The following is a 21,913-nucleotide window of genomic DNA, read 5'->3' as shown; positions in this document are numbered from 1 at the left end:
AAAAAAAGAGAACATGATTTCAGTTTATGAATTTTTTTTCTGTTTAGAGAACTTTATTGCTGAAATAAAATAAAAATGTAATAATGTCCCTCTTGTTGTTTGTGTGTACACTCGGTGTTCTTGTGCTGAATGTCTCACTCTACATGAATATACTCACAGACGGTCGCTGGGCGCTGCTTCATCACTGAGATCAGGGGGCTGTAGAGGAGATGCTGCTCTCTTTCTCTTCCTGCTGAAGATACTGGGAGAAAGAGAGAAGATTTTAGATTGTTTCTTTGCAGATTATCTGTCTACTCCAATAAAATAACACCAATACTGGTTTATAGAGCAGTACATGTAGAGAAAACAGAGGTTTTGTCAACAGTAAGACACACATCAAACAAATACACATGAAATGTAAGAAAGCTAAACTGAGTCGGTATGCATGTTCAATACAAACTGAATGAAAGAGTTACAGCAGGCAGAAAAAATACCCAGTTGCTCAAGTTACACTAATTGCTTTTAATGCAATACTGTTAATAAAACCTCTGTTTTCTCTTTAAAATATTATTTATTATGTATAAACTAATAAATGTTAATTTAATGAAGCAGACACAGATCACAGTTTTCCTTGATTTTTTTTCCTAACTATGTGACAAAACATTATTAGTTTAAACTGACCAATTAGTAGAAAAGAGTAAGGACGTCGCGATTAGACCTGATTTCACAATTAACTGTGATTAAAAGTGTCACAGCTATTAAACCATAATAATTTGGAAGATACCGTTAAAAAAAATGAAAAAAAGATGAAAGAGTCTTTCAGACTGAGATTTTGCACTTGCTTCACACGCGTGGATGCCTGGATGCTCGGTGAGGATGTTACTAGTGAGTTCACAAGGTGATTATCTGGGTAAAGCGGGCACATGCATAACATGAACTTTCAGCACAAGTGAAACTCTCAAAAATGAAAACATGCAGGAACAACATGATCTCCTGGACTTGTATCCGCTGAATAAGCAAATTAAACTATTTAGAAGCCTTTAGGCTATCTAAAAAATAATTGAGGAGTGGTTGAAGACAGTATTCAATATGTAAAACATGCAGATGAAAAGTGTCATCAAAAGCGGCGAACATCTAAAATGTTGCAGCACCTGAAGGATCATCACCATCCAGAGTTTCATGCCCAGATGAAGGTAATAATTCTACAAACATAGTACATATTTCTTACCTTTAGTAAACATTATTTCTAGCACGCCAACCGTTCAATATTTGAAATAAGATATTTACTTTTATAATGTCTCAGAATTTTATCATGAAATTCAAACGATAAATGCAATTTATATAAATCGCTATAGCCACATATCTGTTCAAGAGGAAACACAGAGCGCACCTGAATCAATCATCTCTCCCACTTTACACTGAAGTGTCGTGCTGTCCAACACTTTAGTTACGATTTCTCCCATTTATGGGCTTTTGATGTGCTTATTGTAAGGGCGGGCACAGCGACTGTATAAGCAAATATAAACTAGAGAGATTTAGGAGAAAGCCAGGACAAGCGGTCCGTCAGTGAACACAGTGAGAGTGCGTAAGTGGTTTTTGCTCAATACCCAGTTCTGTTGGTGCTTAGATTATTATTCGCTACTAGGAAGGACTATTTTCGATTCTCTGCTTATTTGTATTTTTTACTTTTTTAGTAATCTGTATTTTATTAGACACATTGCAATTTTGAATAACAGCCACGTTTGCTAAGTGTTGCTGTTTTTTTACTGCAATTTTACTGTCATGCTGTCCAACACTTTAGTTTTGATTTCTCCCATTTACGGGCTATTTGCTTTTGCTGAGCTAATAAAGGGTGGGCACAGCTGTCCTCACTCAAGCGTTGGAAAGCTGTATATGTATGTAGTGTGTGCGCTGCCGCAGAAGCGTTCAGCCCTCATGTTCAGCCTCCTCGTGTGAAGACTGACTCGGGTAAAGACCTGCGACTCTACCAGCGCGACTCCACCGAGCAAGGACACCTGTATCACACTTAATTATCTTCTTTTCCCCTTTCCCTTTCCCTGCACTAACAATTCATTTGAATATCATGCTATTACACTTACAACTCCCATTAAGATCGATATTGTAGTTATTTATTACCCCCTAGGCTAACTGGGAACCTTTGTAGAGGAGCTGGATGTGCTGCTGTACTCATTCCCTGAGGATGACACCCCACTTGTAGTCTTTGGCGATTTCAACATTCATCTAGAGAAGCCTTATAAAACAGACTTCATCTCTCCTAGCCTCATTCGATCTCAAACGGTCATCACCTCAGGTACTAACAAATCAGGCAACCAACTTGATCTTATTTACACACGCAACTGCATCCCAGACAACATTTTGGTGAAACCTCTGCACATTTCCGATCATTTCTTCATTACTTTTAATCTTCAACTAAATGCCTAATCCTGGCTTAATCTAAGTCCTGTCTGTGAAACCAGGCCATAATGTTTTATTTGTATAAAATGTTCAAGGGTTTTAGTCACCATGAGTCACATTTTTAGAGCCACTTGTTTTTCCTGAATGTGATGTTAATTCCTGTTCAAACAGTGTGGGGTCATAAATAAAAATATTTGCATGTAAACTGAAGGTTTGAAGTTGATTACTTTGATAGACTTTTTGATTCAAAACCATATTAATTGCATCCCTACCTTGTTTTTTATTAAATGTTATTTTTAATGTGATGACCAAAATATTATTTTTTCATCCTTCAAATATTACCCCATTTATAAAACTAAAACTAAAATTTTCAAGATGTAGGAAAACTCCTACTTAAATTTAAAAATGGCTTTTCTTTTTCTTTTCTTTTTTATTTCTCTGGCATCTCTTTCTTTTTGATGTATCAAAAACGTACCTAACCGTGACACCACTGTGTCCTATCGAACCGAACCGTTAAACTCCTATTACATGTTGATTACATGTTGATTCCTCAAAGTTTGCTTTGATTGATCTATGTTTACACTTTTACATTGCACACATTTTGTAACATTTTATTTAAATTCAAGAGTTTCTTTAACACTTACTTTTTTTATCTTAATATATGATATTTTTGTTTACATTTTATTTTAGTTTTTGACTGCTAAAACTAATATCATTTGTTGCTTAATAATGTGGATAAATTAAAAAACAGTGGTTTAAATTCAAATTTTTCTATTTGTTATAAAAATGTCTATAATTATCGATACCGAAAGATAAGACATTATATCGTGATACATTTTTTAGCTATAGCGCACAGCCCTTGGAAGAAGTGCTTCCAATCATTGTGTTCTTGTGTTAGAAATGGTTACAACCAAAGAAAGATGTGCCATTATCACTTTGCATTATAATGGCCTCACATGCAAGGAAATTCATCAAGAAATGTTAAGCTGCAGTGAGGAAGGCTTCAGGACATCCCAGAGTGTCCAGCAAGTGTCAGGCCTGTCTCCTCCTGAGAATCAATATTGAGTTAAACTGCTCAATATTGGCAGCAAAGAAGCCACTTCTCTCCAATAACATCATCAAGGACAGACTGAAATTCTGAAAGTACACGGATTGGAAAGCAGAAGACATGTGCAAAGTTAATTTATCTGATGAAGCCCCCTTCTGACTGTTTGGGACATTTGGAAAATCGATTATCTGGAGGATAAAAGGTGAAAACTACAATGAGTCCTGTGTCGTGCCAACAGCGAAGTATCCTGAGACCATCCATGTGTCGGGTTGCTTTTTATCCAAGGGAATGAGCTCTCTCACAACTCTGCCCAAAACACTGCTATTAATAAGGAATGGTATCAAAACGTCCTGCAAGAGCAACATCTCTCAACGATCCAGGAGCAATATGGTGATGATCGGTGCATTTTCCAGCATGATGGAGAACCATGTCACAAGGCAAGAGTGGTAATGAAGTGGCTCAGAGATCATTACATTAAAATGTTTTATCTGTGGCCAGGCAGCCTGTCTCCATCAGCTCATCATTAAACATTAGTAGAGACTTTAAAAAAGTAAAATGTGCTGTGGTGGGGGTTCTCCGGGACAGGTTTGAGAAGCACTGCCATAGAGAACCTGGGGTCAATCCTTAAAAGGCGAGTGGACAAGCAGATGCCCACATATTGTGATCAACTGAGAGCACTAATAAGACATGAATGGATTGCCATAAGTCAAGATTTGGCCCAGAAGCTCAAATCCAGCATGATAGAGAGATTTGCAGAGGTTATGAAGAAGGATCAACTGTAAATTTTGACTCTTTGTATATATTTAATGTTTTGTTTTTAAAACATATGAAATGCTAATCAGTGGTTTCCAGTACAACATAGAAATATCTACAAATACTGAAGCAGCAAACTTTGTAAAACACAAAATGTATGTCACTGCGCATACTTTTGGCCACGGCTGCAGTTAAAGAGTTTCAGGCTTTCAATCTTGAGGAAGAAACTGCATGTATGTGTGTGTTATTGTCTTTGTCGCAAGATACCAGAAGAAGAGCGAGATGGCTTCAGGGAGATGTTTGACTGACCAAATGGGGAAGACAAGGTATAATTGGGCCTCATTCATGAAACACCAGCGGAACGAATTTTTGTGTAAATCTTTCATAAAGTCATTCAGACATACATTTTCAGATTCATGAAATTGTAAACTCAAAATGTTACTTGATACGAAATAAATTTACACTGTGTAAACGGTGCGTAAAACATTATAATGTTCTGTGTTCTTTTAGGAAAACTGATGACACTGCATTTTGATGCACTATGTTCCATAATAATATTCACATGTTGGTTTGCCCTGTCTATTTTTTTTTTTTGTTTTTTTTTTTTGTAGTTGAGAGTTCAACTTTGAAACTGTTCAACTTTGGGTGAAATGCAGCGCTCATCACTGTCGCTTTTTACCCAGCCGTCCAATCATAGCGGAGGAGGGGCAGGACAAATACTACACTGACCAACCATCTGAAACCATCAACCAAACGAAAAACGCTGTTCCTCCAGAGCACTCTCAAGCGCCACCAGCTGGTTGGTTTCAGAAGAGCACCAGGCATTTTCAGCCGGCTAAATACGCTGTGGTGGACACACGTTACCTAACGTTACTAACCCTGCTTGCATTTTAATGCATTGTATTTTTAGGGCTTCCATTTTTATGGGCTGAAATTCAACATGGTTGTATATGTAAGTTGTGAATATTTAGTTTTGAAAATTCAAAACATTTCACAAACATTTTAATTTTTAAAAATTCAATGATCCATATTCACCTTTCAGATTTCACTTCCAAAATATTCATTCTGTTAAAAAAATACAACCTATAATAAATCGACAGGCAATTTTTGGTCCATTTTATTTCACTTAACAAATTCGCCTCCACAAATTCAATGGTTCAACCTTTGATATCCGGGAACGGCAGGAATATCAGTAGATTGCTGAATGATAATCTCCATAGCTGTTAGTCGACCTCACCAGCAGGGGGTGCTAGCGGCTGTTGACGAAGAAAACTATAGAGCAACTATGAGAGAGTCATTCATTCATAAAAACGGATTTACAGAAATGAAGCAAGCGGTAAGTATTTGTGATGATTATCAGAGCCAGTATATTTATGGGACACAAAGCTGTTACATTTAAGTCTTCACATTTAGTTTTGTACATGTAAGCTTTCTCTACCATGAATGAGATTATAATGTTATTCCCTGATGCTGATGTAAAGCTAAAAAGTTAAATCTGAGGTAGTAGACGTATTTCTCAGATTTTCTCTTAAAATCAACAAAAAGGGCTTTATATTATCAATCATTTTAAATACTTTAGAAATGAAAAGTACTTCACCTAGTTTGATTTTTCTTTTTCTTGGTAAACGATTTATTTGGTTAACTATATTGATAGCTAAATATAATAAATGAAACACTCAAATTTTAGATGAACTGCCATCAACTGATTGATATTAAATACAACTCGTAGGGTGCAACTGAACTTAATAAATAAAGTTTTACTTCATCAATGAGTTTATAATATCTAAATGTTTTATATTGAACTATTCTCTTAATAATAAATTAAAGTTACTTCCTTTTGATTTTGTAGGATATTACTAATACTAGTTATATTGGTTAAATGTGTTCACCGGTAGTTTTGCCATGTCTGCTTATTATATTGTGTTTTAATGGGCTTGTTTTGCTCTTTTTGTGATAACTGGCAACCCGTCACCTGGAGCTTTAATCAAGAGAGGAAAGAGTTCAGAAGTAAGTTTGCAAACTGAACAGCAGCAACTGTTAGTGTTGACTAAGTAGTTTACACACAAATGACACACATTTGATTTTTTCACATAGCAGCAAAAAAATGAATATGCCTACAGAGAGCGCGCGCTATTGACATCAACTCGATAAAACTCATCAGATGCATGTACTTTACTTCGTCTTGCGACCCTGTGAGTCACTCTCCATTTTAGAGTCTGACATCCGTCACTGTGGGTCTCAGGTGCACGCCCCCCCGCTCAGCCCCGCCCTCAATTCGTCCCCTCTATCTCCGCTGGGGTCTGCCCACTTTTCTAGCATTTTTCAAATATTGCCAGTGGGTGGAGTCAGGCTCTGACCAGGGGTTTAGTTACCCTTTAACAAATATCAGTGTCTCAGTCTCGCACACGCTGCATGCGAGTTAACCACGCCCACTTATTGACATGTTCCAGTATACATGGAATTAAAAAAGTCTGTTACAGTTTACATTTTATACAGTGGTAACAATACCATCATACCACCCAGCCCTATTTCACAGTTTATTTAGTAATTGTTATTTAGTAAAAGTTCATTTCGCGCTTTCAATCATCATTAACCCCCCCTTGGAATTACGCAATTCATATGGGTCATACTTTTCAGGTCTGAAAATATGGAAAAATCACATCCCTGGTTTATGTGTAATAAATTCTTTGTTAAATCAAATAAGATTTTTCTTCTAAAGCTATTTTTTCATGTCTATTTGATGCTTTTCTTGTTTACCATGAAGACTTTAAATTATCTTTTGGGGGTAATTTCTCAGCCAAATTATGTAAATAATTAGATTCAACATTTTAATCGCTTGACAGCCCTATTATTAACATACTAATATTCAGAGAAAAGAACATCAGTGAGTGAATCATCATGTTAAAAAAAACTTCACATCCCACTTCATGATACTCACACAGGGCCAGATGTTTCAGCAGATCCATCACTGAGATCAGGGGGCAGAGGCATGGAGTTGTTACTCTTCATGGACACACAACTGAATCCTGGAGACGGTCCATCACTGAGATCAGGGGGCAGACGCATGGAGTGGTTACTCTTCATGGACACACAGCTGAATCCTGAAGATGGTCCATCACTGAGACCAGGGGGCAGACGCATGGAGTTGTTACTCTTCAAGGACACACAGCTGAATCCTGAAGATGGTCCATCACTGAGACCAGGGGGCAGACGCATGGAGTTGTTACTCTTCATGGACACACAGCTGAATCCTGAAGATGGTCCATCACTGAGACCAGGGGGCAGACGCATGGAGTTGTTACTCTTCAAGGACACACAGCTGAATCCTGAAGATGGTCCATCACTGAGACCAGGGGGCAGACGCATGGAGTTGTTACTCTTCATGGACACACAGCTGAATCCTGAAGATGGTCCATCACTGAGACCAGGGGGCAGACGCATGGAGTGGTTACTCTTCATGGACACACAGCTGAATCCTGAAGATGGTCCATCACTGAGACCAGGGGGCAGACGCATGGAGTTGTTACTCTTCATGGACACACAGCTGAATCCTGAAGATGGTCCATCACTGAGACCAGGGGGCAGACGCATGGAGTTGTTACTCTTCAAGGACACACAGCTGAATCCTGAAGATGGTCCATCACTGAGACCAGGGGGCAGACGCATGGAGTGGTTACTCTTCATGGACACACAGCTGAATCCTGAAGATGGTCCATCACTGAGACCAGGGGGCAGACGCATGGAGTTGTTACTCTTCAAGGACACACAGCTGAATCCTGAAGATGGTCCATCACTGAGACCAGGGGGCAGACGCATGGAGTTGTTACTCTTCATGGACACACAGCTGAATCCTGAAGATGGTCCATCACTGAGACCAGGGGGCAGACGCATGGAGTTGTTACTCTTCAAGGACACACAGCTGAATCCTGAAGATGGTCCATCACTGAGACCAGGGGGCAGACGCATGGAGTTGTTACTCTTCATGGACACACAGCTGAATCCTGAAGATGGTCCATCACTGAGACCAGGGGGCAGACGCATGGAGTGGTTACTCTTCATGGACACACAGCTGAATCCTGAAGATGGTCCATCACTGAGACCAGGGGGCAGACGCATGGAGTTGTTACTCTTCATGGACACACAGCTGAATCCTGAAGATGGTCCATCACTGAGACCAGGGGGCAGACGCATGGAGTGGTTACTCTTCATGGACACACAGCTGGATACTGAAGATGGTCCATCACTGAGACCAGGGGGCAGACGCATGGAGTGGTTACTCTTCATGGACACACAGCTGAATCCTGAAGATGGTCCATCACTGAGACCAGGGGGCAGACGCATGGAGTTGTTACTCTTCATGGACACACAGCTGAATCCTGGAGACGGTCCATCACTGAGATCAGGGGGATGAAACATGGAGTTGTTACTCTTCATAGACACACAGCTGAATCCTGGAGACGGTCCATCACTGAGATCAGGGGGATGAAACATGGAGTTGTTACTCTTGATAGACACACAGCTGGATACTGGAGAAGCTGCTCTCTGATTGTGAACAGAAGCCTCCTCTTCTCTCTCCTCACACACATTCATTTTATAGGCAGACTTCGACTTCTCTTCTTCCTACATAAGAGACTTCATTTCAGGCCTGTATGTGGAAACACAGAACATACACTGAATTTTAACACAATTAAGTTTCAGTACCAGTGACCAGTGCACAGTGACCAAAGTGGCCGGGCCCCCTGTGGTGCCGACGCTTCGTGTTTGGGGCCCCAAGAAGCTGTGGTTTACAGGGATTTTAGGCCAGTTAAGAGCCGTTGTTTTGATGACACAAACACAGATACAGCAACACTCACTGTTGATGCAATAATACTAGGATAATGAGCTCACGGGTGTGTGTTTATAGAATACTTTACAATGGCTTTGGACACAACTCTGCCAATCATAACCAAGGACCAGAACTATCAATTTGATCATGCTAATTTCTTAGTTCATTCCTTTAGGATATTGGATTGGTAGTGTGATGGATCTCAATTGTGCTTTACTTAGTTTGTGGGTTTGTGTTTAACAGACGTGTCATGAATCTTGTGTTTAATTATTATCTACATCCTAAATGATACTGTGGACCAACTTCAACTTTCTATTTTCAAACAAACATTTTTTATTTTATAGACGTTGCTCTTGTTAGTTTCTGTATTCATATACATTGATTTATGTAGTTTATTTTTCTTTTTAGTTAATGGAACAACCATCTACAAACATCAGTAGGTTCCCTTTCAAGGAAACTTTATGAACTTACAAAACTTTATGTTCTGTGTTTCCTTTCAAGGGAACTTGCGCTGCATCGAATGACACTGTGGGAACACTCTGCGTGATTGCGTCATGAAGCATGTGTGAAATCAGTCCAATGGTGTGACGGAATATCAGAGGCGGGTGACGTCACAACCAGGAAACTATAAAGCATGCCCAAACAGAGCAGCGCTAGCTTATATGTCTTCAGTAAGTGCTATATGTGAAATCGTTTGTCTTATTTGGTGTTGGCTATCACTCATAAGCAAATATATATATATTAGCACTGTGAACAGATTCCATTACGGACACTACGCTCTCGCCTGGCGCTCTTTGAGGAGGGTGCTCAGGCTCACGTTACTCATGGCAAATGGATTTAGCAGAGGGGTTAGAGATGGGCCTTGCCTGCTAGATCCAGTGCCTTTTCTCAAGGTTTGATAGCATGCACTGCGGTTTCTTCCTCCCCGAGTGAGACACAAGTGCTACCATTATCTAGCTCTAAGGAGTTAGATGTTGTAAGCATCAATAGAGAAGATGTTGAGGACTCGCCACCTCACTCTCCTGCATATGAGGAGCTAATGAAGGTTGTGACTCGCGCTGTTGCCAGATTAAACATTGACTGGCCGAGAAGCAGGACGTTCCAAAATTAAATTATAGCCTGCTGTATCTGTGTTTTGTATCCTTAACTGGCCCCTTAAAGGGAGACTTCACCCATTTGCATTAAGCTTTGTATTGTTAGAAACCCAGTCATATATTATAATAAAGGTGGATATTTCATTCATTTTTCCCTGAGATGGGAGAAATAAGGATTTAAGTGTTTTACTTCCTGCTTATTATGACGTAAAAATCATCATTTTGCGTCATAATAAGCAGGAAGTCACATTTCATTGAAAAGTGTAGAGACTACAATAGCTCCTCATTATTCCAGGGGGCGGGACCCGCTCACGCTACAGACCTATTACAGATCAGTGGGTGGGACTTTACTCTCTGAAACTGAAAGCAATATCCTCCATCTTGTGTGAAGCTAAGCTAACAGGCGCTGTGGAGACAGATGTAAAGTTATGACAATAGCGGAGGAGAGTGCTCAATATGATATAGAAGAAGAGGATTTCGGAAGTCTGATGCTTGAATCAGGTGTTTGTGGCTTCCTTTACAAGCCGCATTATAGCGAAGAGCAGCCGAGGCAGAAGACCTGCCGTGGACGAGGAGAGACTGGCTCGAGTTAGGGCGGACTGGTGGCGCCGGTGATCTCACTATGCAACTACGAACCGCTACGAACACAGAGATAGAGTCCGTCTGCGGCAAAGAATTTCAACGATGCCAATTTCTCCTGGACGAAATCTCTGAATCAGACGAGGACACGGACGTTTGTGTTGTGAACCATCCTAGTTTCGCACCGCATCTGACTGAACATCCCGGTAACGTTACCATGCAATAACTCACCACTTCGAAAGAAATACAAATGAGGAGTAATTCACTAATGAGTTCGCCAACTAACTAACGTTAGACATTGTGTGTGAAATGAATTTCAAGCTCCGGTGGTAGCTAGGCTTATGGACGGATGAGTGATTCATAAGCTGTTCTGGATTAGTGGGAGTGGCTTGCGGAGCTGTGCAATGTGGTGCATTGTGGGAGTTGTTGTCTTTCATACAAATGCGTCCTGAAGTTACTTTCTTTCTTTCCTCGGTCAAGAAGGCACCAAATTCAAAATTTATTTTACATTTCGACTACATATATGACCCACTTTCAATAAAGATCAATGTTCCCATGGGTGAAATGCTCCTTTAAATTACAGTCACAGCCTGCTCTCTGGGACTGCCAGTTTTTCCCGATCTCCACACCAAGGTAAGCAACTGGTTTCTCATTGAGTGAATAGTGTACCAGCATCACATTATTCATTGGTATTAGGCTACAAAGAGCACGGTTATGGGGTGATGCCTAAGGTGGAAGAGACGCTAGCCAGCTCTCCCCTGAGTCTACATCGTCCCTAAAGGCCCCGACATTACCCACTTTATTATTAAAGTTAGATATTTTTTTTTCTGTGGTCAGTTCAATTGATATGAACAGATATTATTAATATTAATCATATTAATTTCATTTTCAGGGATGACATGGAGTTCTTTCTACAGGAATACAATGATTAAATGGGTTTAAGAATCAAACGTTCTTGTAATAAATTCTACTGTGATTTTTTTGTAATGTAAAGTTTCTGTTTTTGTTACAGTTATGAGTTGTTTATATAATTATTATTTGGTATTTTAAATGACTTTGTTTATTTATAATTAAATACAGTATATTTTACATTAAATGCCCATATGGTACGTACTATTTGTAACAATATTAACCCTTGTATGGTGTTCGGGTCTGTTGGACCCGTTTTCATTTTTTTATCAAAAGAAAAATGATACAATTAATTATTTTTTCAAACTGAGACTCATTGGCCTTGGCTCATTTTCTGTGAAGAACATATATCAGAACACATTTTCAAAGAAAACACACTGTACACCCCCCCTACACATTTATATTACACACAGGAGGTTCGGGTCCACTGGACCCGGGGCTAATAAAAGTGTGGAAATTGTAGGTCCTGTGTACCTTTACTCTGTCCTCCTCCTGTCAGGGCCTGCTGTTAGTGTGTGTATGTTCTTTTATATGGTTTATGAGGACACAAATGTATATAATAACATGGGAATTACAACGTAAACATGGTTTATGACGATATCTGTGTCCTCATACTAAAACATACTAAATGGTGTTTTTTGAAATTCAAAAAATGCCAAAAGTTTTCTGTGATTGGTAGGTTTAGGGGTAGGGTTAGTGTAGAGGGATAGATTATACAGTTTGTACATTAGAAAAACCATTATGCCTATAGAGAGTGACCGTACACCACATATCCAAGTGAGTTTGTGTGCATGTGTGTGTGTGGGGGGGGTGTGTGTGGGTGGGGGGGTGTGTGTTTTGTGTGTGTCTGGGTGTGTGTTGTGGGTGTGTGCATGAGTGTGTGTGTGCGTGCGTGCGTGTGTGAGAGAGATTGTGTGTAAGTGTGAAAGAGTGCAAGAGTGAGTTTTGTGTTTCTACTCCTGCCATTCCCACACGAGGTTGCAATTCTTAAATGTGATCTAACAAAGGTAAAGAGAAAATATTAACCATATATGTTGTTTATATTGCTTGTAATTGGGATGAAGTAAACATCTGTTGAGTATTTTATCATAACATTTTTGATTGTGTTGAATTAAAAACCCAAAAATGCAGCGGGTCCACCAGACCCACGAACACTGGCTGAGTAACAAAAATATGAACACCACACAAGGGTTAAGGTAAAAATATTAGCCCATCACGTCCTTCAATGGCAAACACTAAATAAGCTTACAAAAATGTTTTTGACACAGAGCTGCTGAGCTCGTGCTCAAAATCTTGACACGCCATTAATTTTCAATTAAATAACTGACCCAAATCGTTATTAATTTATATAACGTTACCGACCAGATGAGTGCATTTTCAGTAGGCTTATGGGCCTACGTTTATTTGCTTTCACTTTTCGCTAAAACTCGTTTACCCCTCTTTGTTCATTTTTGAAGTGAACTTTTTGCGTGTATTATCATATTTACCTACTGTTTAGGGCTGAACACACGAGTAGAGTCGCAGTCGGTGTGCTGTAGCTGTGAGTGAGTTTGTCCTAAACTCCCTGCGCTTCTAGTCCGGGATCCGCCATTACAGTTTCTAACGTTACCGTTATAGGAGGAGCTGTCCGGAGAGAAGCGAAGCGAACAAACTTGTTTAAATAGTTTAGACGCAAACGGTCCTCATTGATATTATAACTGTGAAACGTTTTAATGAACTTACCGTGACATGTGAAGACATTGTTAGATTTTGATGTACCCGAAATGGTGTCTCATCCGATATGAACGCTTTCGGTTTCACTGTTGACAGGAGAGTTCCTCTCAGACTGAACTGAACGATGAAGTTGAGCTGCGTGCTCACTGTAGTTCTCTCTGCTGCATAGACTATTGACATAGTATAAGAATGGACACAGTGACCCCAAAGAGTTCAACTGAGAAAAGTGAAGTCAAAAGCACTCATTCAAGCACTCATATCATATGGCTGAGCGAACTGTGTAGCCTCCTATGGTAGCCTCAAACTGAGCTTCTTCTTCTTGTAGGATCCCGGCAGTGTAGACGCTGCTGAGCGTATTACTGCCCTCCACAGGTCAAAGTTTGAACTAAATTCTTACACACAGTCCTGTATCATGCAAGAACTGAAGAACTGCCTTGGAGATCAGTTTATGCTCGTCACTGCGACCAAACAAAGATAAAAGAGAAAAAGCCTTAACTCCAAGTCCTGCCAATTTAATAAATAATATATTTCTTTCTGCCCTATACTTTCTGCATTCTAGGAAAACATGCCCTACCGTCTCAAGACTCCCACACTCACACAATCCAGAAACATGCTTTCCTACAAAGAATAATTTAACCCACAGTGCCCCAACCTCAATCTACACATTTTAACTGAGTCCCTACGGGACAAAATGATACACGAACATCTTTTCCTAACTTTAGGTTGTATGGAAAAGTAGTGTCTACCCCTATAGTTTCCTTTTCCCACCCTCTCTGCCATTCATTTATTAAGCTCTCTTTAATTTGTTCCCTCAGTTCCACTCTCCCTAATAATACATGGACATCTACTTCTCTGCCTAAGCTCTCCTTTGCAATTTTATCCACCCGCTCATTCCCCCTCAGCCCAACATGCCCGGGAACCCAGCAAAACCTGATGTTGCAGACAAACCTAATTCTAAAAAACACATTCAACACTGAAAAAAAAATTATTTGTTGAATTTAATAAAAAAAATTATGGTAAGTGGTTACAACTGATTTTAGCTACATTTAAAAAAAATGCATTAAGTTGAACTAAAATTTATTGAGTTAAATTTGTTTAAATGTAGCTAAAATCAATTGTGTGCAACCACTTAACATAAAAAAAATTATTAAATTCAACGAATCATTGTTTTCAGTGAAGATATAATTTACAATGTCAGGACGAGCTTTAGATTTTCCTACTTTTAAATTTTCTAGAGCAGCTGCAGAATCAGAGCAAATAATTACTTCCCTTGGTTTTCCTTCCTCAATCCACCATAGAGCCCATAAAATGGCCATTAATCCGGCAGTGAGAACAGAACTTCCATTAGAAATACGTCGACCAATTTCCAACCCAGCTGTTCCACATATACCCCAAATCCAGCTTTCCCACTAACTGGATCTCTAGATCCATCTGTAAAAACAATCATAGTACTCTCACTGATTGAATTAAGATATTCCTCTATTTTTGGTGCCACCTCCCATTTATCTTTTTCCTGAAGAAAACCAAGCTCAACACACATTTCAGGCAGCACCCAATAGGGCATAGGCAACCAACTTGTGTGTTCTGCGATACTTCCCTGATCCATGCTCATCTTCCCTGCCGACTGATTTACTATGACAAAACAAATATTGTATCTATTATCTCCAGCAACCTCTTGCAACAAACACATTGCTGGGAAGGTATGATTACACCCACTAAGTTTTACCCAGTACTGTAACCCTAACTCAATGCGTCTTAACCATAAGGGCATTTCTCCCATTTCAATGAGCAGGGCAGGTACTGGGGTAGCTCTGAAGGCCCCACAGCAAAGCCTTAAAGCTCTTGCCTGCACCACATCCAACCTAGCCAGAACAGTTTTGGAAGCAGATCCATACACAAAGCACCCATAATCAAGAGCAGATCTGATCATGGCCTGAAAAATTAGCAGCATTGTCTCCCTATATTAGCCCCCCCCCCCACACACACACACCCACACCCAGCCAGACTTCTCATCACATTCAAAACTTTTTCACACTTCAACACAATTTTACCTACATGCACGGCCCAGGTCATACGCTCTTCAAACCAAATACCCAAACATTTAAAAACCTTTTCCTTCTCCAATGGAGACCCATACATATACATATATAGCCCCAAGGTAACTTTCTTTTAAAACCAAATATCACATATTTAGTCTTAGAAGCAGAGATGTTGAAGCCCCATGTATTTCCCCATTCCTCTACAGATACTAACACTCTTTGTATCTGTTTTAAAACAAACTCTACATTACGCCCACTTTTCCGTCACCTGCATATAAAGATAACCCGAATCCTCTCTCTATTTTATCAAAGATATCATTAATCATTATTCAAAGTGAGCTTGACGACGTAGATGTGACGTAAGCGACCTGTCTGACAGTTGTAAGTCTTCTAGTAGCTGTGCCGAGAGAAATCTGAATCATTCCCTTCCGAATCTTGCAGAGACGGAGAGCGTGAGTAGGAGCTGTCCATGAGCTATAGGAGCAGGAGCAACTTTATGACTCTCTATGGGCTTCTCCCTTGACTTTATCAGACTTTATGCCTCCACGTCCCCCCGATTACCTGCGAGCTTCTCCTCCTGTCTATACAGTAATTTCTCTACTGTGCGACAGAGTCGCTTGGTTATGATGCAATCGTTACCCCTATTGTTACAAAAAGACTTCTACAGGGCCAACAATGAGTCAAGGCTTGATTATTTCCCAAACCAGATAAAGATCATAGATATTTAGATAATCTCCGCCAAATCACTTTGCTTAACAATGATTATAAAATTTTTACCCACGTTCTTGTCAATCGATTGAAAGAGGGCCTTAATGGGTTAATTAATGAGGTTCAATCGGGATTCCTTAAAGGAAGATCTATTCACAACAATGTAAGACTAGTAATGGATAATGTTGAATACAATCATTTGATAAAGGATGGATATATTCTTTTCTCAGACTTTAAGAAAGCCTTCGACACGTTAGAACATTTTATTTAAAGCTTTAGAGCACTTTGGTTTTGGTGAGCACTTTGTCAATATTATAAAAATTATTTATAAAGATATGAACAGTTCCATTTCTCTTCTTACGGTACTTCACAAAGATTTCAGTCGTGGAATAAGACAGGGCTGCCCTCTATCCCCTCTTTTATTCATTTTGGCTGCAGACATGTTGTCTACTTTAGTTATTCATGATTGAACGGTACAGAAATTAAATGTATTTGATAAAAGTATAGCAATCAGTCAATTGGCAGACGATACTACGTTATTCTTAAAAAACAAAGATCACATTCCTCTGGCTATTTCATTAGTTAATACCTTTTCTAAGGCATCAGGACTCCAGCTAAATTTAAGCAAATGTGAACTTTTTGCCATGATGCCAAGAACTTCCAGCGGTTAACGTGAATGATGTTATCAATATTGTGAGGCCGTCACACCTAGAGTAAGAAAGAAAAGAGAAGGAAACTATATAAATAACATATTCCATACCTCTCCTAATTCAGTTTCCTTCCCTATGGTATCACAATAATCTCTCCAGTATTTATTTTTTCTCATGCTTAATTGTCCTTCTAGCCTTTGCTCTCTCCCTCTGATATTATATCACTGCTTCTGGTGTCAATGTTCTTTTCAGCATTTGAAATGCTTTATTCCTGTTTTTAATTGAATTACTGCATTCGTCGTTCCACCACGGATCAGCTTTCTTCCTCCTATTTCCTTCAACTTTTGGTAAACTTTCTTCTGCCGTTTTGACCAAACTCAAACTTAGTTTCTCTGTACATTTATCAATATCATCCTCTGTACTATAACTCATTAATTCTAACTCACATACTTTATTATACTTCTCCCAGTCAGCTTTCTCAAATTTCCATCTATGTTGTTTTATCATCATACTCCTTTGCATTTCTAATCCTACCGAGCAAAACATTGGAAAATGGTCACTCCCAACTGATGACGGCTCTAGCAACTCCCATTGACATTTCACTGCTATTGATGCTGAAACTATTGTTAGATCTACGCACGATTTAATTTGTTTCCTGATGTCGAACCTTGTCCCACTACCATCATTTAAGCATGCCAATAAATTGTCCTCCATATATTCTTCCACCACTGTGCCATTTGTATCTGAGTTTGATCTTCCCCATACCACACTGTGTGCATTAAAGTCCCCGCACCATATCACTATACCTTCTTCTTTACTCCAAATATGATTTAATTCCATTAACGATATTTGTTCACATGGATTGTAATAGTTTATTATTGTTACTTTTCCTAATGATGTCCACACTTCCACCTTAATGCATTCATATTGTGTTTCTACCTTTACTTCCCTATAATCCTCCCCATTCTTTATAAACGTTGCACACTCTCCACCTGTTGCTCTTGATCCATCTTTTCTAATGGATAAATACCCTGGAATAACAAAGTCTAAGTGCGATTTAAGCCATGTCTCCTGAATGCATATTAAATCAGGAAGGTCTATCATTTCATGCACAACCTTCTTAAATTTTTGACCATTCGCAGTCAGACTCCTAGCATCCCATTGTACTATCCTGCATGTCATATTATTTGTTTAACCTTAGTCTGTCTGGGGTTTCCTGAGAGCTTGCATTATTCTCAGATTGCTCTAGTAGGGTCTGAATCTTCTCCACTGATACTTCAGTTATACCCAGCTGACGAGCTTCTGCAGATACAATGCTTTTCAGTTTCTCTGTTCTTTTGTTTGTTTGTGTTGTACAGTTGATTACTTCAGCAATAAATGCAATGAAGCTTACTTTGCTAACCATAAGCATACTTGCATCTACATTTGGTTTATACCTCTCTGTTCCCCTGTTTGGCGTTTCAATTGCATTAGACCTTCCATGAATCATCCTATTTCCTTGCTCATTTTGAACCTTCTTTACTGCTTGTGGATATGAAACATTATGCTCTGCTTTGTACTTAATTGCTTCCATGGCTTGTTTTTGTGCTATACATCTTAAATATGCTGCACTATGAGGACCTCCACAGTTGCAACACTTGGGTTCAACTAGATCCCCACATTCTCCATAACCGTGTCCACCTCCACATTTACATCAACGCTTCTTCCCCTTGCGTACTTCTGCTACATGGCCTAATCTTTGGCAATTGAAACATCTCAATGCAGGTTTTATAAAAGGTCTAACTGGGTAGGACACATATCCCATTTTAACATTTTCTGGTAGCAGTTTCCCATTCCCTGTTATACTGTTGTACTTGACTCTCTTTTCCCGTTTCTGTTTGATGTCAATCTTTTCACATCTATTACCTTTTCACTCATTAACTGATTTCTCAATATCTCATCTGATAAAGACACTCCAGTAATCACTCCTTTAATGTCATTCACCTCACCAGGCACATGCCATTTAACTCCTGCTCCTCCAAACTCCTTCATTTTAGTCAACATATTTTGTTTTTTGTTCAGACAAATCACAATCACCCGATTGTTGGTTAAGTATCTGGCTGATTTTATTTCCCCAACAGCTTTTCTAAGTATCTTTGTTAATCGCATAGGATTACTCATTTCACCCACTGTCTCAAACATCAAGATAACTTTATACTCATCCTCCTTCCTCCTCATTTTACTCCTCCCTTCTCCTCCTCCGGCGAACTCCTCAGAGTCTGAGCCTCTATCTTTGCGTTTCTGAGACATCTGCTCAACCTGAGACCAGTCATCAGAATTCATGTTATTTGAATCACCCTCTTCATCTAAACTACCCCCTTCACTCTCTTCATTCACACCTCAGCTGTCACTTAACCTGCCACACTGTCTTTCCTTCGCACCGCGTGCTGAGCTGCGGGACACGGAAACACGCCATCTTCCCGCACAGGATGTTGCTGACTTTGTTCATGTCATGTGATTCCCTGTTTCTCATGTGTCATGCTGTCATTGGTTGATTGTTTCATTGTTCACATGTGTCCCTTGTCTTGTCATTAGTCTTGTGTGTATTTAAGCCCTCATGTTTGCCATGTGTCTGGGTCAAGTATTGTTTCCTGTGATCACTGTTGTGTGAGTTTATGTCCATGGCTTTTTTTTTTCTTTCTTGTGCCATGCCATTGTTTTATGTTCAATCTTGTTATGTTTTGTTTAAATAAACCGCACTTGGGTTCTCTACAACTTGTCACCAGTGGATCCCTTACACACAGATGGTAAAATTAGCTATCATTTTTTTTTTCAAGTTGCCTGAAATAATATAGAATTTCAGTATTATTAAAATCAGAATTATGAAATATTAAGAGTTAAAAACTAAAAAATTGTAAGAATTTGTAATTTTACATACTTTTATATTAATTTTATGGTAACACCACAATAAGGTTTCTCCTCTGTTTTTGAGCATTCACATTTAAAGAACCTACACATAAAAGGTAAACTACAAAACCCAAATAAAGGTCACACTCTGCTGCTGGGTCATTTAGTAAAATGAAATCCATGAAAATGAAATCCATGTGATGTTTGTCATTCACTCTGATAATCAGTTTGAATGAGTGCAGTGAATGAGTGCTATCAGTCACTGCTAATGTCTTGTGAACTGGAAATTAGAGACCATTTTCTAACTTAAAAGGAATATTAAATGAGATAAAAGTAGAGGTCCGGTTCTTGACTTTAGCACCCCTTCCCTCCATCTCTCGCTCACAGCAGACTGATGGTTGGAGGAGGTTTAAGGATGCTCCATCAACCATCAAACTAACGTCATCAGAGAAGAACCACATTCACTAGTAATGCACGCCGGGTCCATATTAGAGCCCTGCAAGCCCGTCGGGGCCCGACGGGGCCCGACAGGCTAAGCCCATTCGGGCCGGGCTCGGGCCGTTTTTTTTTTTTTTACAGATCGGGCTCGGGTCGGGCTCGGGCTTATTTTAGCTTCTCTCCTCATTGTGTATATAATTAACGTGCAGCAGAGCACACGTCACGAAGTGTGTATGAAATATTGTTAGATTGATTATATTATAAATATTATACATCACCTAAGAAAGTAACACAAACGCAACACGCATACACGTACGAACGCGCGCGCGTCACTCACGTGCATAAACAGGTGACACTTCAGTTACTGAAAAGCAAAGAAAGGTGGGCCGTTTATTTACTTATTTTTGCGGTTTGATCCGTAGCACTATATTCTCCCTTCATGTTTATGCTTCTGTGTAGGGTGACCACCCGTCCCGCGTAGCGCGTGCGCGCACAGCGTTTGAAGCCCAATTCATGCGTCCCGCAAATTGAGGCCGCGTCACGCATAATCTATGCTTGCTCAAAAAAAAATTTGGTCACGCTATATCCTCGAGCCCCAGGCAGCCAAACGAACATTACTTGACATTTCAGCACGCTATTGTTGCCACACCCACCCTTCAGTTGAACTGCTGACTAGGTTGTTGTCAACTTTTTCGTTGTTGTCATGACAGCGCACGCACGCGCATACCAGACACACTGGGAAGGAACTTTTAGATGCGCGCTTTCCAATTCGAAAAATGTAGAAAGTCTGAGAGGCAACGCCATCATCAATTAAAAAGAGAAGGTACGTGGGTACAAGACTGGGAAAATTAATATTTGTGGCCGAAAGGTGTTGAGGGGGATACCGAGAGGGCTTTTTGTGACCTTTGCAAAACTTCTCAATCGGACATGGAGGGGAATACGATGTCAATCGTATTTATATATATATAAATATATATACATATATATATATATATATATTTTAACTGTTCCTGTGGTGTTGAACAACTACAATTCCTGTTACAGTTTTTCTAGATTGTTTACACACATTTTCTAAAAGCATGCATGACTCATATTCTCAGAACTCTACACACAAATCCAAAAACACACACACAATGGGCAAAACCCATTAATTCTCCTGCAAAATGAAACTTTACATTCAAAACAATGTTATTTCTTCTCAAAATGGTATTTTGTTTTCAAATGACACACACAAACCATCATATGAATAGACAATTATAAGAACCAGTTGAACACTGATGTGCTCAGTGTAAAACACCATGATGAATGGAAAACACTTCTTCTCCATTCATCATAATGACTTAGGCCTTTTTTTGTTCAGTGTTACACTTACTACAGACAGTACATACATAAGTGTGTTGTAAAATATTTGAGAATATTGTTTTTATACTCAGAACACACAAATACATGGTAACGAATATATATTATTTTTCCCACAAAAACAATGTACACAGTGTACATCCCAACCAACACAAAGTAGGACATACAGTGGTCTACATACAAAACAACAGAAGAATTTACTGTATAAAAAACAGTTACAGTAAAAAAAGAAAAATCCAATGTTGGCATCCATTGCTCCACTGAAGAGCTCACCTGTTGCCCTTTTATGCTAAAGCTCTGATTGCTAACTGTAAAACTGTGTGACGGGTGTTTGCCCATGTGATGGGTCAGTGTGCATATCTGAATGGCAGTGTGTTTCTTGTGAAAACAAGAGATTTTCTGTATGAAAATTGTGCCAAAAGCAGAGAATTGTGTGTAGTGTTTTGAAAAAAGTGTGTTGTAGAACTGCAATTTGAGTGTAAAGCAGGAACTGTGCTTGTAGTTTAGCATGATTGGTT

The 21,913-nt window shown here is 39.4% G+C and overlaps 1 protein-coding gene across 5 annotated transcripts in view; it reads right to left on the bottom strand.

The window, feature by feature from the left end:
• LOC307155443 (uncharacterized protein) overlaps positions 1-21,913 on the bottom strand; it is a 106,755-nt gene that overhangs the window by 19,233 nt on the left and 65,609 nt on the right. The window contains exons 1-4 of one of the 5 annotated variants that reach the window (XM_079866058.1): positions 13,325-13,631; positions 13,090-13,225; positions 7,134-8,840; positions 158-241 (exon numbers count right to left, since the gene is read on the bottom strand). The exons of 1 other annotated variant lie outside the window; for it this stretch is intronic. In XM_079866058.1, the coding sequence (XP_079722184.1) occupies positions 158-241; positions 7,134-8,785 (1,736 nt within the window). In that variant the 5' untranslated portion in view covers positions 8,786-8,840; positions 13,090-13,225; positions 13,325-13,631. Of the gene's footprint in view, positions 1-157; positions 242-7,133; positions 8,841-13,089; positions 13,226-13,324; positions 13,637-21,913 lie in introns of those variants that run through there. 3 more of the 5 variants (XM_079866060.1, XM_079866059.1, XM_079866061.1) reach the window with 3 other exon arrangements.

Source organism: Squalius cephalus (assembly GCF_949319135.1).
Source record: "Squalius cephalus genome assembly, chromosome: 1".
NCBI classification, from domain to species: Eukaryota; Metazoa; Chordata; class Actinopteri; order Cypriniformes; family Leuciscidae; genus Squalius; species Squalius cephalus.
The sequence above is the reverse complement of the archived record's forward strand: the minus strand, read 5'-3'. Positions and strand labels throughout refer to the sequence as shown.